The sequence below is a fragment of the Syzygium oleosum genome, unplaced genomic scaffold (genome assembly GCF_021117445.2).
Source record: "Syzygium oleosum isolate NSW1041296 unplaced genomic scaffold, Sole_v2.1 Sole_v2.26, whole genome shotgun sequence".
NCBI classification, from domain to species: domain Eukaryota; kingdom Viridiplantae; phylum Streptophyta; class Magnoliopsida; order Myrtales; family Myrtaceae; genus Syzygium; species Syzygium oleosum.
The window spans coordinates 1,975,548-1,991,380 of record NW_026607510.1 but is presented as its reverse complement, the minus strand read 5'-3'; the positions used below and the strand labels follow the sequence as shown (position 1 = coordinate 1,991,380).

At 37.5% G+C, this 15,833-nt stretch overlaps 1 protein-coding gene across 1 annotated transcript; it reads right to left on the bottom strand.

Annotated features, from left to right (window-relative positions):
- Positions 1 to 1,769: 1,769 nt before the first annotated feature.
- Positions 1,770 to 4,172, bottom strand: LOC130134984 (uncharacterized). Its single transcript, XM_056303125.1, has 2 exons — positions 3,998 to 4,172; positions 1,770 to 2,443 (listed from the first exon to the last, which is right to left on the bottom strand). The coding sequence occupies exons 1-2, from the start codon at positions 4,101 to 4,103 to the stop codon at positions 1,770 to 1,772; spliced, it is 780 nt and encodes a 259-aa protein (XP_056159100.1). The 5' UTR covers positions 4,104 to 4,172.
- Positions 4,173 to 15,833: the final 11,661 nt, after the last annotated feature.

The window sequence follows — 15,833 nt, the reverse complement described above, 5'->3', positions numbered from 1 at the left end:
GACAGTTATTAAATCGTTTCTTCTAAATTAACAAAATTGAAAAGAACCAATATTCTACATTTAATGAAAAGAGCAGCACTTTACACTAGTACATAGACAAACATGCTCTTTGCATCATTGGAAAAGAAAAAGAATATATGTTGAAGAAAGAAAGCATATAAGTTATATTTAATGTTTTCTTCTTCGTTTTTTTCACCCAGTTGTGTCAAACTCAAATGTCGATGACAATCTCGTTGTCCATAAGAGATTGCTCGATGGCCAAGTTGACAATTTTTGACCGGATTGAGAAAGATTTTTAATTAGAGGTCCACCAAAACAGATCCAGAAAAGAAACCAGAAAGAATTGGAGAAAGAAGAGTTGCAAGAATCAAAGGAAGTACCAAAATGAAGAGATGTATAATATATATAATTACTTTTGAGCGTTACTATTTCTCCTTGTTAATTATGGCTATTCATGAATTGAAATATGGAAAAAGGCAAGTCAAAAGTATAAATACCTCCAAATCTTGGAGCATCTGCAATGGGAGTTGAAGCAAAGATGGTGTAGCTGGTCAAGGATGAAGGTCAAGGAAGGAGGATCTGCGAGAGTTTGTTATTATATGGTGGGAAACCGCCTATGTAGTGGCGGTGGTGGGTTTCAATATTGGACGGCGAAAGAGGAAATTGCAAACATTATCATAGCTATTTTTACTACTGAACCATTGATGATAATCACTTTATTTTATCGAAAGTGTATTTTGGTCTTTTTCTTAAACGTTTGCTTCGTGGGGTAATATGGATAGAATTGGTCTTCGCTCCATGCAATTATTTTTTTTTTGGAAATAATTTATTTGAGATATAGTATATTTCCACAATGAACCGTGTTGGCTAATTCCATAATTTCAGTACAACTGAGTAATACACGGGAGGAGTCAATTTATCTTTTTTGAAATATATTAAGAGCACGTGTCGTATTCATATTAGGTCTATTAAGAACAGAAAAGCTTATTCGTTGCACGCTAATGTAAAATAAGTTAGTTACATCAACATACATATTAGTCACGGATTAAGTTCGAAACATATGCCAATGACAAATTATATAAAAGGAAATACTCATTATTGAAGGCGCAAAAGGGGGAGCATCAGGTCAAGATTGTCTTTACTCTAGCTTTAAACCCCGATTACACAAAGGACAAGAGAGCAGAAGAATTATCTTCTTCACGTCCAAACTTTCCAGGAAAATCTACGACTACCATTACATGTATACGTATAATGAACCAAATTTCTGCACGGCCAAAGCTATTTTTCACAGAAAAAGTTCATCCTTACTCGTTTTTGGTTCCTGCCAACACGAACTAAAAGCGAAAATTTCCTTACCAAAAAAAAACTAAAAGTGAAAATTTATCCACCAGTGGGTGGCTGCGTTGGTTTGGCTCCTCTTCCTCATCGCTGAGGGGAGGGGTTCGAATCTCCGGTCGCTAGCGTCTTAAGTGGGGGGCCTTGGTGGTGGGGTCCTGGGCTAGCTCCCCCCGAGGTATAGTCGCTGTTGGTTCTGTCCGGCTGTCAGCTGGTGGGGCCGTACGGGCGGATCCTCGGTCATCCAAAAAAAAAAAACTAAAAGTGAAAATTTCATGAAAATCTGGAACGATGGTTTCCACCGAAAACCGTATACAGAGAGAACGATTGAAGGAAGTACCTGACATAACCCTAAACCAAGAAAAGCCCAAAGAAGAAACTAACCCTCGTGCTCTGCGAGAGAGTTCCAAGAAAATCCATATTTTCTAAAACGTTCATGGTCTGTCTTTCTTTGGCTTCCGGGATGACCTCTTTTGTTCCTCCCTTTTCTTCTTGGCTTCCCTCTTCTTCTTATCTTGTTCCAATAAATATTCGAAATCTAGCCCATTCAACAATGCTCTCGTGCTCGGCTCCATGATCGACGTCACTTCTCTGTTCGAGTCACCTCGCTGTCGATTCTTGATCAAGAATCTTGCCCTTTGATCCTCCATTCCACGATTTAGCAATGGCCAATCCGTTGGACTCAAGTTAGTGCTATCGAGCGTGACAGCATCAGCATCTCTTCTCTGTCCGTGAGATCTCTCCACCGATTCTTGATCACGAATCGTCACCATTCTATCACCATTACAGTCACAAGCGTTATCTTCCTCTTGCTCGACTTCGACCCTCTTAGATTGATCATCGCCACAGCTTCCAAGAACACTTGCTTCCTTTTGTTCAACTTGGACATTCGTACTTTCATCATTTCCAACTCGCATCCACTTCTTCCACTCGACGGTGGCTTGATTACTATTATTAATCTCTTCCTCTTGCTGGGCCGGCCGCCTTCTTGCTTCAAATGCGACATTGACAGCCTCATACAACTCCAACCCAATGAACTCGGCTAGCGACTGAGTGAATGGGGCTTCAATGGACAGGTCGTTTCGGATGAGGATTGAATCTGGAGATTCTGAGGCTGCGAATGATAACCATTCTGTTTCAGAAATCAATTTCTGGCTAGAAATTAATTTTTCTATTTCTGTTTCTGGAGGAGTTTCTAAGCTAAAAAACATGTTTGATAACGACACAAAATTTCTATTTCAGAAACAGAAATTTGTTTGATAACGGCACAAAATTTCTCCTTCTCATGTGGCCGGCGAGTGGACGGCGGACAATCGCTTCATTTCTTTTAGAAATAGAATAAAAAAATTAGAAAATCTGGAAAATTCCTAAAAATCTAAAAAAATTCAGAAAATCCATAAAATTTTCCAGAAAATAAAAAAAAGTCAGATTTCGGGAAAATAGGAAATGTGTCCATTTTTTCCAAAAAAAATCAAAAATTTCAAAACTTCACAGAATGGCTTAGAATACCTGTGGCCACCCACTTTGAGTGAAATTTAAATTTTTTGAAGTGCCCAAAAAAATCAAAAAATAAAAAATTTCAAAACTTCACAGAATGGCTTAGAATACCTGTGGCCACCCACTTTGAGTGAAATTAAATTTTTTTATTTTTTTTATTTTTTTGGCACCTAAAAAATTTAAATTTCACTTAAAATGGGTGGCCACAAGTATTCTAAGTCATTCTGTGTTAAATTTTTTGGTTTTTTTTTGGGCACCTCAAAAAATTTAAATTTTACGCAAAGTGGGTGGCCACAGGTATTCTAAGCCATTCTGTGAAGTTTTGAAATTTTTTATTTTTAAATTTTTTTGGGCACCTCAAAATATTTAAATTTTACGCAAAGTGGGTGGCCACAGATATTCTAAGTCATTCTGTGAAGTTTTGAAATTTTTGATTTTTGGATTTTTTTGGGCACCTCAAAAAATTTAAATTTCACACAAAGTGGGTGGCCACATATATTCTAAGCCATTATGTAAAGTTTTGAAATTTTTGATTTTATTTTTATTTTTTTTGGGCACTTCAAAAAATTTAAATTTCATTCAAAGTGAGTGGCCACAAGTATTCTAAGCCATTCTGTGAAGTTTTGAAATTTTTTTATTTTTTTGGAAAAAATGAACAAATTTCCTATTTTCCCGAAATCTGACTTTTTTTTATTTTCTAGAAATTTTTATGAATTTTTCTGGAATTTTTCAATTTTTAAGGATTTTTTGGAATTTTTTTTGGCCGACGGGAGGCGGCTGGCCACCGATGGTGGCGGGAGGTGGCCGGTGGTCGGTAGCCGGCGGTGGTGGGAGGCAGCCGGTGGCAGGAGACGGTGGCCGGCGGCGACGGCCAGTGAAGGGTAGCGGCGGTCGGCGGGTGGCGGCGGCCGGCGATGGGCGGCGGGTGAGCGACCGACTAGTAGTGAGGGAAAGTGATGAGAAGAACAAAAAAATTTTGTTTCTCATTTCTGTTCCAAAAATAGAGAAGCTAAAAATTTTAACTTCTGATTTCTCTTTCAAATCTATTTCTGGAACAAAAATTTGTTCCAGAAATAGAAATTAAAATTGCGTTACCAAACGGATTTCTGTTCCAAACCTATTTCTGGAACAGAAATAGAGAAACAGAATAGTTATCATTCGCAACCTGAATCTCTAACTCTTTCCATAAAACCGGCAAGAAGGGATTCGCCCGATCTTCTCAGGGACGAACCGCAGCTTCGATGGCAAGTATTATCCCCTGATCTCTCCATTTGGTGATGAAGCGTATGGAAAATTGGATGGATGGGGAAATTTTTTTCTCAGAAAATCTTGCTCTTAGATATGTTATTCGGCTTTGTGTAGCTTTGCAAGTATGGGAAATCATATATAAAAATCGAACTAAGCGCCAAACTTTTCAAAACAAATTTTTTTTTTTAAAATTCGGTCCCCAATTTGTTTCCTCTAAATAAAGAAAACTGGACACATTTTACGAAATTTCCGTTTCTTGCCAGGGAACGCTTACTATATTATATTTGTTGTTACTACTAAATTAATACTGATTTCTCAACAGTTAACTATATTGATTTGTATTATGGTCATTTTTTCTAAAAGTTTGTTCATTGATGTAGGATAGATAGCAACGGGTCTTCGCTTCATACAATTATTTCTCAGAAATAATATATTTTTGCACGTATATACAGGACATAGCACATTCCATAATGAATCGTGTTGAATATAGGAGTCATCAATTTTTTTTTATAATATGTATTAAATAATCAAATATGTATTAGAAGATGTTTTATTATGCCATTTCAAGTAATAAAAAAGAACCGTTAGGGTTTACTCCGATGGCCACCCTTCTTACTTGGAAAGGAGGAGATAAGGAGTTCGATTCTCCATCTTCTCAGAGAGGATTAGGGGTGGGGACGTTTAGTTTCAGATGTGAGTATCGACTCCCACGCCCTGCAAAGAAGCGAAATGCTTGTAAGTATTCTCTCCATGGTCGTTGTCTCACGGTCCATTCTTGAGCGCTGCCGGCAAATGTGCAGAACGATTTGGTTGTCTTTGTGCCATCACAAAGGAGTCGATTTCGTGGGGAAGATGCTTCTAAAATGCAAGTTGTTCTGAGACATGATTAACTGAAAGAATTTAGCTATGGAGTTTATGAAGAATTCCTTTGGTTGGTCAGGAGGATTTATATTTATCCACACTACGTCATTCCTAAATCCTAATGTCTTCTAATCTAACTATGATTCCTAATACAAGTCGTTCTTAAAATGTTTGAAGTCCTGATTGGTTTAAATAACTTGGCTTACCATATCACATATGTAGATTTTTTTTTACCATGCATATCACATATTATATATATATATATATATATATATATATATATATATATATATATATATATATATCAAAATGGGACTCTTTCTCGCTAAATAAATTATTAATTGAATAGTAATCTACTGTTTAACTTTGAATAACAAGTCATTCGCTCCTCGAGAACTCAGTTAACTTATACAAGCAATTATTGTCAATGCTAAATTATATTTAACAGCTTCTTAATAGGCCTTGAGAAGAGCCAATGCATTGATATAATTAGTGAACTAAAGAAAATTACTATTTGTTCTTGTTTGCAAAATAGACCTACTGAAATAGATGGGTCCAATGGGGTTGATGCCTGTTCAAGCCTAATTCTGCTATTGAAAGTCGCTCATAAAAGAATTCTAATTGATTAATTTTCGATCCCGAACGGGCCAAGGTTTATTTATTTGTATCGCTTGTTTTGGCTGGCTATTTATCTTATTCTTTTAAATCAAATCTTACAGAGATATATCTATCCTTTAATCTATTAGATAAGTGTACAATACTCACTTGTAATCGTGTCACGTGGCTCAACTTCATGTGAACTTCTTTCATTGTTATTTCTATAGTGTATTCTAGAATAAACCTATGTCGATGGATTGAAATTCTTAAATATTTTATGGATGTAGATTCAAAAGATAGTAACTATTTGGAGATATATGAATGATCATGGAGTTAACCAGAGCATGAAAAATAGATGGATTATATTAATCGATAGTCTAATGTACAAGTTGAAAAACTAAACCATCATAACTGAATACATATCTGACGCAGTTTTTATACATAATTTAAGAAAATTCCTAATTCCTAAACGCCTTGAAAATTAATCAACTGCGTTCTCTTCAAGTATATCCTCTTTTCCTTCCGGCTGCTCCATCTATCGATTTCGATTTCTGATTTAAGCAGAAAAAATCCTCTGGCGTCTTCTTGAAGAATGAAAAACTGGAGCCATCGTTCCGATGTGGAAACTCCTTAATTTCCTTGAAAGCACTGGCTCGACCAGAAGCCTCGGAACCAGAATTCCTTATAGGTTTGACAACCCGGCCTTCATCGTCCCTGAGTCCATTTATAAGTGAATACACAGCGGATCCGATGAAGTCGGCCGGCGACTGCGAGAATGGCGGTTCTACGAGATGGTCTGGACCGATGACCCTTGAACTATGCTCTTCTTGCTCCATTGAAAAGAAATTGGGTTTGCTCGGGAAGTTGAGTGCTGAATTGTTGTTCTCGTGGGACATGTCGTCTGTGAAACAACTAAGTTAGAATTTGAGAAGTTCCTTTGGATTATATATACAGCACAATTCCTAATCCTACAAGAAGTGGAATAGTAATTAGGTTTTGTTCTCACTGGCTTGGAAGGCTTCTAATCCGAGTAGCTTTTTAATTCCTAGTCGTAATAAGTAATAACAAAACCATGGAGATCCAACGGTTCACAAGTTTTCAATCATATTATTAATCTTCCACGTATGTCCAGATCCGCGATAACTGGATAAGCTTTGCATTCTTTGAACAATTAATTAACAAGCCCAAGTTGCAAAAAAACGCCAATTCAAGAAATAAGTACAATAGAAGACCTAAAAAATTTCCCATTCATAGATTAAATCCGAATCGTTTTGATAAGTATAGTGAACACCCTTTTGAATTAGGTTCAATTAAGACCTAATATCATCGCCGGCGGCATTTCTTTCTCGGATAATCGTTTCACTTCAACTTTTAACAAAATTAGGCATGAAGCACAATCATGCCAATAATACAGACGATTTATGCTGTTGAATAAGGAAATAGGATTTGGTCATTTGAAATTAGATTTTGAAAAGGATCCAATTATCACACATATAGAAAACAAAAATTAAGGAAATAAAAAAGATACTTTTGACTGTATAATGAGATATCTTAAATTATTTAATCACATGATATCCTCTAAAGTATATGATCCCAGCTTATGTATAATGTCCCCCAAACTTTTCAGGATAATCTAATCCAAAAAAATTCCTACTCGTTTGGTTCTTGCCAAGATACTACTCAAGAGTCACGAACTAGAAGTTATAAATCCATGAAAATCTGAAAGCAAAGCCTTCAACACAAAGCCCTAATGCAGAAAGAGAACTGATCACCGAGAATTAGCTAATAAAACCCCTAAACCAAGAAAAGCCCCAGAAACATTGTTTCCTCATGCTGTGAGGAAGTCCAAGAAAATGCATCAAACTAATCCCACCTCCTTGTTCCACTTCTTCTTCTTCTTCTTCTTCTTCTTCTTCTTCTTCTTCTTCTTCTTCTTCTCTTGCTCCACTGCATGACCGAACTATGGCGACCACTTGACCCAGTTGCAAAATTTGCCTGCAGCGCTTTTCGTCCCATGTGATCTGTCCATCGATTCTTGATCATCAATTGTTTTCGATCATCATCACTTCCTCGATCATGCTCTTCCTGTTGTTCACTTTCATGGTCTGTATGTAGTTCGATCATATCCAACCTTGTTGACGATGGTTCCTCTCATTCCGCTGCTGTTTTCTTGCTTTGAATGCTGCATCATTGACGGCCTTGTACAACTCCAATCCACAGAACTCAGCTAGCGACTGAGAGAATGGGGCTTCAATGGAGAAGTCATTAATCTGAATGAGGACTGGACCTTGTTGATCATGAATAGTCTTCTTTAGATCATCGTCACTATTATGAACATTCCCATTCTTCCTGTGCCACATTGATGGCCTCGTACAACTCCAACCCACAGAACTCGGCTAGCGACTGAGTGAATGGGGCTTCAATGGACAAGAAATTCTGACTGAGGATTGAATTTTGTTGATCACGACTGTCGCTGTTTGATCATCATCGCAGTCACAAACGTTCCCTTCTGCTTGTTCAACACCAGCGAAGTTCGTGTTTGGTCATCTCCAAATTCATTGACAATGGCATCATTATTAGTCACTCCTGCTCGTTGCACTTGCAGTCTTCTTGCTTTGAATTCGACTTTGATGGCCTCGTGCAACTCCAACACACAGAACTTGGCTAGCAACTGAGTGAATGGGGATTCAAAGGACAAGTCGTATCGCATGAGGTTTGAATCTCGAGATTCTGAATCTATCGCTCGTTCCACTAGACCGAAGAGAAGTGACTCTCTGGGTCTTGTCGGGAACAAACTGCCGTCGCTTCGATGGTGGTTGTTGTTCATTGATCTCTCCATTTGGGGATGAAGCGTATGAAAAATTTGGAAGACTGCGGAGATTTTTCTCAAAGAATCGCTCTTAGATATAAGGCTTTGTGTTCTTCGGCAAGCGTTGAAGGTCTGTATACATGAAGAGTAAATTGAGCTCCAAATTTTTTTAAAAGGGTTTAGTTATGGGAAAATGACCCTGAAGTTTTGTTTTATATTGTATGTGCTCATTAAAAAAAAATTTAATTCAATCTTTTCGTTAAATTTTCAAAGTTTCAATCAATGTAATCCTTCTGTTATAAATTCTAAACACAAATAGTTAGAGGTCTTTTCCCACTGCTCAACAAAATAATCTGATTATAAAGCCACCCTTTTTCCACTTTATTTATGATTAAAACGCTCTTTAACACAGTATTCTAACAATATTGCCCGTTATCGGTCCCACTTTTTAGCATCTATTTGTCCCTTTATTGATTTCCTATTTCTTTAATTGTGGGAATCACATCCACTTTCCATAATCATTTCTCTTTCGCTTTTTGGGTCGAACTCTATTCTCCCTCAATAAGCAGTGAAATAACAAATCATGAAGGTCACGTCCTTGTGCTCGCATATCCTAGGCAGAGCCAGATCAACCCACCATCGGGACGTTGACGAAGCCCTCCTCCTTAACCACCTCCATTTCCGCGGCTATTGATATGACTCGCTCGATCACATTGTAATTCACGCTCTTTGCGAGAAAAATTAGCCCTAATTGGTCTGTGGATATTTTGGATAGCTAGATGGGGAGAAGGCGAGGAAATTGATCGTCGGGCTCCGGAAGGTAATGAAATGCCAAGAGAATTTGCTTGTCAGTAACGCTGCTTTTGCAAATCTCATTGATTCCTCATGCAAAGAAAGATTTTTCGATGAAGTGTGCGGAGAGTATATGCCGCCTCCCCATTACCCTTCTAGCTCCTCCTCCTCATTGGCACAGACTATTCCACCTTCACTAGGCTCATCAAATGTAAAGTGCACAACATCCTCATGCCCTGCTAGTATGCGCTACTACCCCTTGTTGCCGTAAGACATGTGGCACAAAGCCTTTCACTCAAGCGGCTCAATAAGGTGCAATCATGAGTCATGAGAACCAGTTCAATTGCCTCCGCCTACACAAACGTGGAAGACTCCATTTCTCTACCACTCTATTGCTATGAGTCGTTACAAGAGAGAGAACATAGAGGAGGAAGAAATCAAAGTAAGTGAACGTGGGACCCACAAGAAAAGAAATTAAAAAAATTAATAAAAGAAAATCGACACGATAGAAAAAAAAATGAAACAATACTTTGTTAAAACATTGACAAAAAAAGGGATGCTAAAAAGTGGGACCCACGAATGGCAATATAGTCAGGGGTCTCTGGTGGTGGTCGAATTCACCAAAAATAATTCCTACTCTCTAAATCACAAATAAATTGTACTTAGGGTGAGCAGAGTCGAATCCACAGAGACTGACAAATTGTTAATCCCTTGAAAACCAAGTAAACAATAAAAACAAAATTAAAAAGGGAGGTTTATGCAGAATATGCTTAAATAAAATAAGCAAACAAAAATTAAAGAAAATCAGATTATGCAACATCTAGCAAAGGTAATCTCATTCAAGTTCGGAAGTTGATCATTGAGTCAAACGAATAATCTCAAATACTGCAATAGACTGGTTATGATTGTTGAAACACTTCTAACAACCTAATCTTTCCTTAATATTAGATTAACCGGACACGAGCCTGTGATTAATCCCTTATTAACGAATAACCCCGACACGCGCCAAGGATTCAATTCGCCAATAGTATGAAAAACGAGAAAAACCCAACCCTAGCCAATAAATTACACGCGTAACTTATTCAAGCTAGATCATATATTCTCATAATACAACTTGACAATCTGGTTTTAATCAAGTCATATTATTTGTCATTATTATTAAAACACCTAAACAATTACGGGTTTGGGTATTTCAATTGGCAAACTATCACCCTGTCAATTGCACAACGAGCTCTTATTGTAACAACCAACAAAGCAATGGTAAACAATAAAATAAAGAATATATAAATACTGCAGAAATTAAGAAGGAGGATTAAGTTTAGATCTCACAACTTGAATGAACTTGAACTTTGATAATCCTTTGCTAGATTAAAGAGGAGTTAGCCACACATGGCTACAAAATGCGCAAAATTATATGTTTCTGAATTTTCTGGAGTCAAGTCTCTCCTCCCCTCTTGCGATCAACCTCTTAAATAAAAAAAAGAGAAAGTCTAGAAAAACAAATTCTATCCAACATGGAAAGAGAAAAAAAAAAGGGCAAAAACTTCTCCGTAATGTCCCTAATTAAGAGTCATATTTAAGTACAAAAATCCTCCACAATCAGATCTGGAAAATATGGAAATTAATGGCCAAATCAAGTTCCCAAATTCTGCATCCGCGCGACCTTAAACCGTGAGCACGGATCTCTGAAAAATGGATCTTTTACATGTAGAATCCCAACCATCAGCTCAAAAACACATCAAAAGTGTCCAAAATCTTCACGATTGCATCATTCACCATCACCTAACCACAATGCATAAAAACAAATAAATTACACTCTATTTATTCGAATATTTTCCCAAAATACCACCAAATATAATCAAAATATAAGTCAATTATACACATCATCAAACTCCCCCACACTTATCCAATGCTTGTCCTCAAGCATAACCTAAATCTGTCAACCAACAACGTCTAGCCATCACTTGCACAAATCCCAACATAATAAACTCAACATAACCAACAAGTCTCAATTTCTCAAGCAATAAATAATTGATTTTAATAATTCTTATCATCGTAAAACACAAGGCTCGAACATTTTTAGAATATTCACACAAATGAGTTCCATATAAGTTAAGTTAATGCATAAAGAATCATCCCTCAACCTGCCAAGTCACAAATCTCACACAAATTCAAGCAATAAACAAGAAATTGATGTGCTTTTAAATTATTGCAACACTTTTAGGCTTGCCTAGGGTGTCATAGACCTTTTGACACGAAAGTAGACCAGTTATGGTGATTACCCCTGGTTATTCAGCCCATCACAATCCTAAGTGGCTACTAGCACTGCTCATATTCTGCTAGCTTTTTTTTTTGCCTGAGTGTCAACATGGGGCGCATGAAAACCCCTGGTTACTTAAATAGAGCAGAACAGCAAAGCAAACATAATCAAACATTATACTTTTCTCCTTTTTTATTTTTTTTGCAGCAACCTCATTTCCAGCACACATTCACATGTGAATAATTATGTGACTAGGCAAGTTTAGTGAAAACTCCATATGCATATGACGTAGATTTAAATCAAGCAAGTTAAGCATATTTCACCTCATTAATTCAAGCCTCATATTTTATGATAAGAAGAACGACCAAAATCAATCATTTATTTCACGAAAAATTAAGAATAAATCTGGTTATATTAAGTTTATTACATAATCTAGCATATTTTATCAATTCAAGACAAGAAGAGTTGCACAAATTCAAACTAGAAGTTAATGATTTAACTAGATAAAAGCTATGGTCAAGGACAAACAAAGTGATAAGCAAGTTCCTCCCCCACACTTAATAGACACATTGTCCTCGATGTGTAGGAAAAAGAAAAGCACAAATGAAAAAGAAAGAGGAGTTTAACTTCCCTGAATGGTGGAGAATATGGAATCACGACGGTCTAAGATGGGCAGCTGAAGTGGACAGGGAAACCGTGCCCGCGTTGGGAGCTTGAGTAGTGCACTGTTCCTGTGGGGAAATCGGACAAGGCACGATGGGCTATCTTTGAAGAGCTTATGCTTGTTGAGACGGGCTCTGGTTTTGCATCGCGGGGGGCGGTTGTTGATGGAGAAGCATGAGTAGACATGTATAAGGGTAAATAAAAGAACAGAAATTAGGGTAAATTATTGGAGAAGATGACAGTAAATAAAATGAACTGAAAATGAACTAGAAATAAGGCGTGGGCATGCCTTAAACTTGGGTTGCCTCCCCAAAGCGCCCTTGTTTAACGTCCTAGGCTAGACGACCTGCATTTTCATTCCCCCTCATTAACCCTGTCCAGGGTTATTTCCTTTTTCCTATGAGCCTGAAACCTTTCATAAAATGGCTTGAGACGATGTCCATTCACTTTAAAAACCTTGTTTGTCTCTAGGCTCTGTATCTCCACTACACCATGAGAAAATACATTAGTAACAATAAAAGGACCAATCCACTTGGACCTTAGTTTTCTAGGAAATAATTTCAAACGGGAATGATAAAGTAGAACTTTTTGTCCAATTGAAAATTGTTTCCTAGAAATTATTTGGTCATGAAAATTCTTTGTCTTTTCCTTGTAAATTCTGGAGCTCTCATATGCATCAATTCTAATCTCCTCCAACTCCTGCAATTGTAATTTCCTATGTTCACCAGCCTGATCCATCTTCATGTTGCATTGCTTGATAGCCCAATAAGCGCGGTGCTCTAACTCCACAGGGAGGTGACAAGGCTTACCAAAAACAAGACGATATGGAGACATGCCTATAGGGGTCTTGTAGGCTGTACGATAAGCTCAGAGTGCGTCATCCAACCGTAAACTCCAGTCTTTTCTATTTGGATTGATTGTCTTTTCAAGTATGGACTTAATTTCTCTGTTTGACACTTCAGCTTGTCCATTCGTCTGTGAATGGTAGGCAGTGGAGGTGCGATGAGTTACGGCATATTTGGTGAAGAGCGCTTCCATGATGCGATTGTAGAAATGAGTCCCTCTATCACTGATAATTGCCATTGGCGTTCCGAACCTAGCAAAGATGGGAGTTTTGACAAAATCTGCGACAGTCTTAGCATTGTCGGTTCATGTGGCCTTGGCTTCCACCCATTTAGAAACATAATCTACAGCAAGCAGAATATAAGTATGACCAAATGAAGGTGGAAAAGGACCCACAAAATCAATACCCCATACATCAAATATTTCACAAACAAGTATAGGAGTGAGTGGCATTTGATCTCTATGTCCTAAATTACCAATTCTTTGACAATTAGCATAGGACTTACAGAACATATAAGCATCACAAAATAAAGAAGGCTAATACAGCCCATACTCTAATACTTTGCGTGCTGTTCTCTTGGGTCCAAAATGACCTCCACAAGCATAAGAATGACAAAATTTCAGAATTGACTGAACATCTACCTCAGAAACACATCTCATAATAACTTGGTCAGAACAATGTTTCCACAAATAAGGATCATCCCATACATAATACTTAGTATCCCTTTTTATCTTATCTTTTTCAGACCTAGTTAATTCATTAGGGAATGTACCAGCTACTAGGTAATTCACAATATCAGCATACCAGCGAGCTGTACTTTGCATAGAAAATAAATACTCATCGGGAAAGTCATCTTGCAAAGGCTGTGCTTCTTCAGCGATAGGTAATCGACTAAGATGGTCAGCAACCAGATTTTCAGACCCCTTTTTGTCTCTTATCTCCAAATCGAATTCTTGTAACAAGAGAATCCATCTGATCAGCCTCGGTTTTGCCTCCTTCTTTTTGAGTAAGAATTTCAACGCTGCATGATCAGAATAAACAATCACTTTAGTGCCCAATAAATAAGAACGGAATTTTTCTAAAGCAAATACAATAGCTAAAAGTTCTTTTTCCGTCGTGGAGTAATTGCACTGAGCACTATCCAGCGTCCTCGAGGCATAGTATATGACATGTGGATTCTTCTCAATTCATTGTCCTAGAACCGCGCCCACGGCTCTGTTGCTTGCATCACACATGATCTCGAAAGGGTAATTCTAGTTTGGCGTCTGGATAATTGGTGCAGAAACCAACATTCCTTTAAGAGTATCAAAAGCTGCCTTGCACTCTTCATTGAACTCAAATGGGACATCTTTTTGCAATAATTGACATAAGGGTTGAGTGATCTTGGAAAAATCCTTGATGAAGCGCCTATAAAAACCTGCATGCCCAAGAAAAGAACGCACCTCCCACATACTCACGGGGTAAGGCAAGGATTTAATAACGTCTATTTTAGCTTTATCTACTTCAATTCCTTTAGCATACACAATATGTCCCAAAATTAACCCTTGATCGACCATAAAGTGACATTTTTCATAATTCAACACAAGATTATACTCTAAACACCTCTTCAAAACTTTTGTAAGGTTAGCCAGGCACTCATCAAAAGAATTACCATAAACAGTGAAATCATCCATAAATATTTCTATGATATTTTCAATATAATCAGAAAATATGCTAACCATACACCTTTGGAAAGTGGCTAGGGCGTTACAAAGCCCAAATGGCATCCTCCGGTAAGCAAAAGTTCCAAACGGGCAGGTGAACGTTGTCTTTTCTTGATCTTCGGGTGCAACCGGAATTTGGTAGAAACCTGAATATCCATCAAGACAACAATAATGAGTTCTACCAGCCAATTGTTCAAGCATTTGATCAATAAATGGAAGAGGAAAATGATCTTTTCTAGTTGATGCATTTAATTTTTTGTAATCTATACAAACCCGCCACCCGTTTTGAACTCGGGTGGGCACCAACTCACCATCTGTATTCTCAGTCACTGTTATACCTGTTTTCTTGGGTACTACTTGAACCGGGCTTACGCATTTGCTATCAGAAATTAGATAAATCTTACCAGCATCTAACAATTTCAAAATTTCTTTCTTTACAACTTCCATCATAGGCAGATTCAAACGCCTTTGAGCCTCCCTAATAGGCTTGCTATTTTCTTCCAATAGGATCCTATGCATGCATATAGATGGGCTTATTCCTTTGATATCTGCAATTGTCCATCCTATAGCCCTTTTATGTTCTTTTAACACTTCAATCAACTCTTCCTCTTCTCCCTTGCTGAGTTTACTTGAGATGATCACTGGGAGGGTATCCCCTTCACCTAAAAATGCATGCTTCAAATGGCTAGGCAGCGACTTTAATTCCAATTTAGGAGGCTGCAAAACAGAAGGTAAAAGAGTGGTGTAAGATGTGGGCAAGTCTATAGAAGGACTAGATCTTACCTTAGGCTTAAGTGCCTCCAATTCATACACTACTTCTTCCAATTCATCATCAATTAAAAACTTTCTTTCAACCTTACCAATGCTATCCAGACTCATACTTTTGCAAAGCGCAACCATCAACTTGTCATCCTCACTTAACTCAAATGTCTTTTGGGTTAATGGTTCAATAATGTCAATGTTGAAAACACAAGGTACATCATCAGGATATTTCATGGCATCATAAACATTAAATTTAATCACATCACCATCAAATTCCATAGTTAATGTACCATTATGTACATCGATCTTTGTTCTAGCAGTACTAAGGAAAGGTCTTCCTAGCAAAATATCATATGAGTTTGAGGATTTGTCATCCTCCATATCTAAAATAAAGAAGTCTGCAGGAAAAATCATACCATTGACCTGAACTAACACATCCTCTAACACACCTTTGGGGTAAAC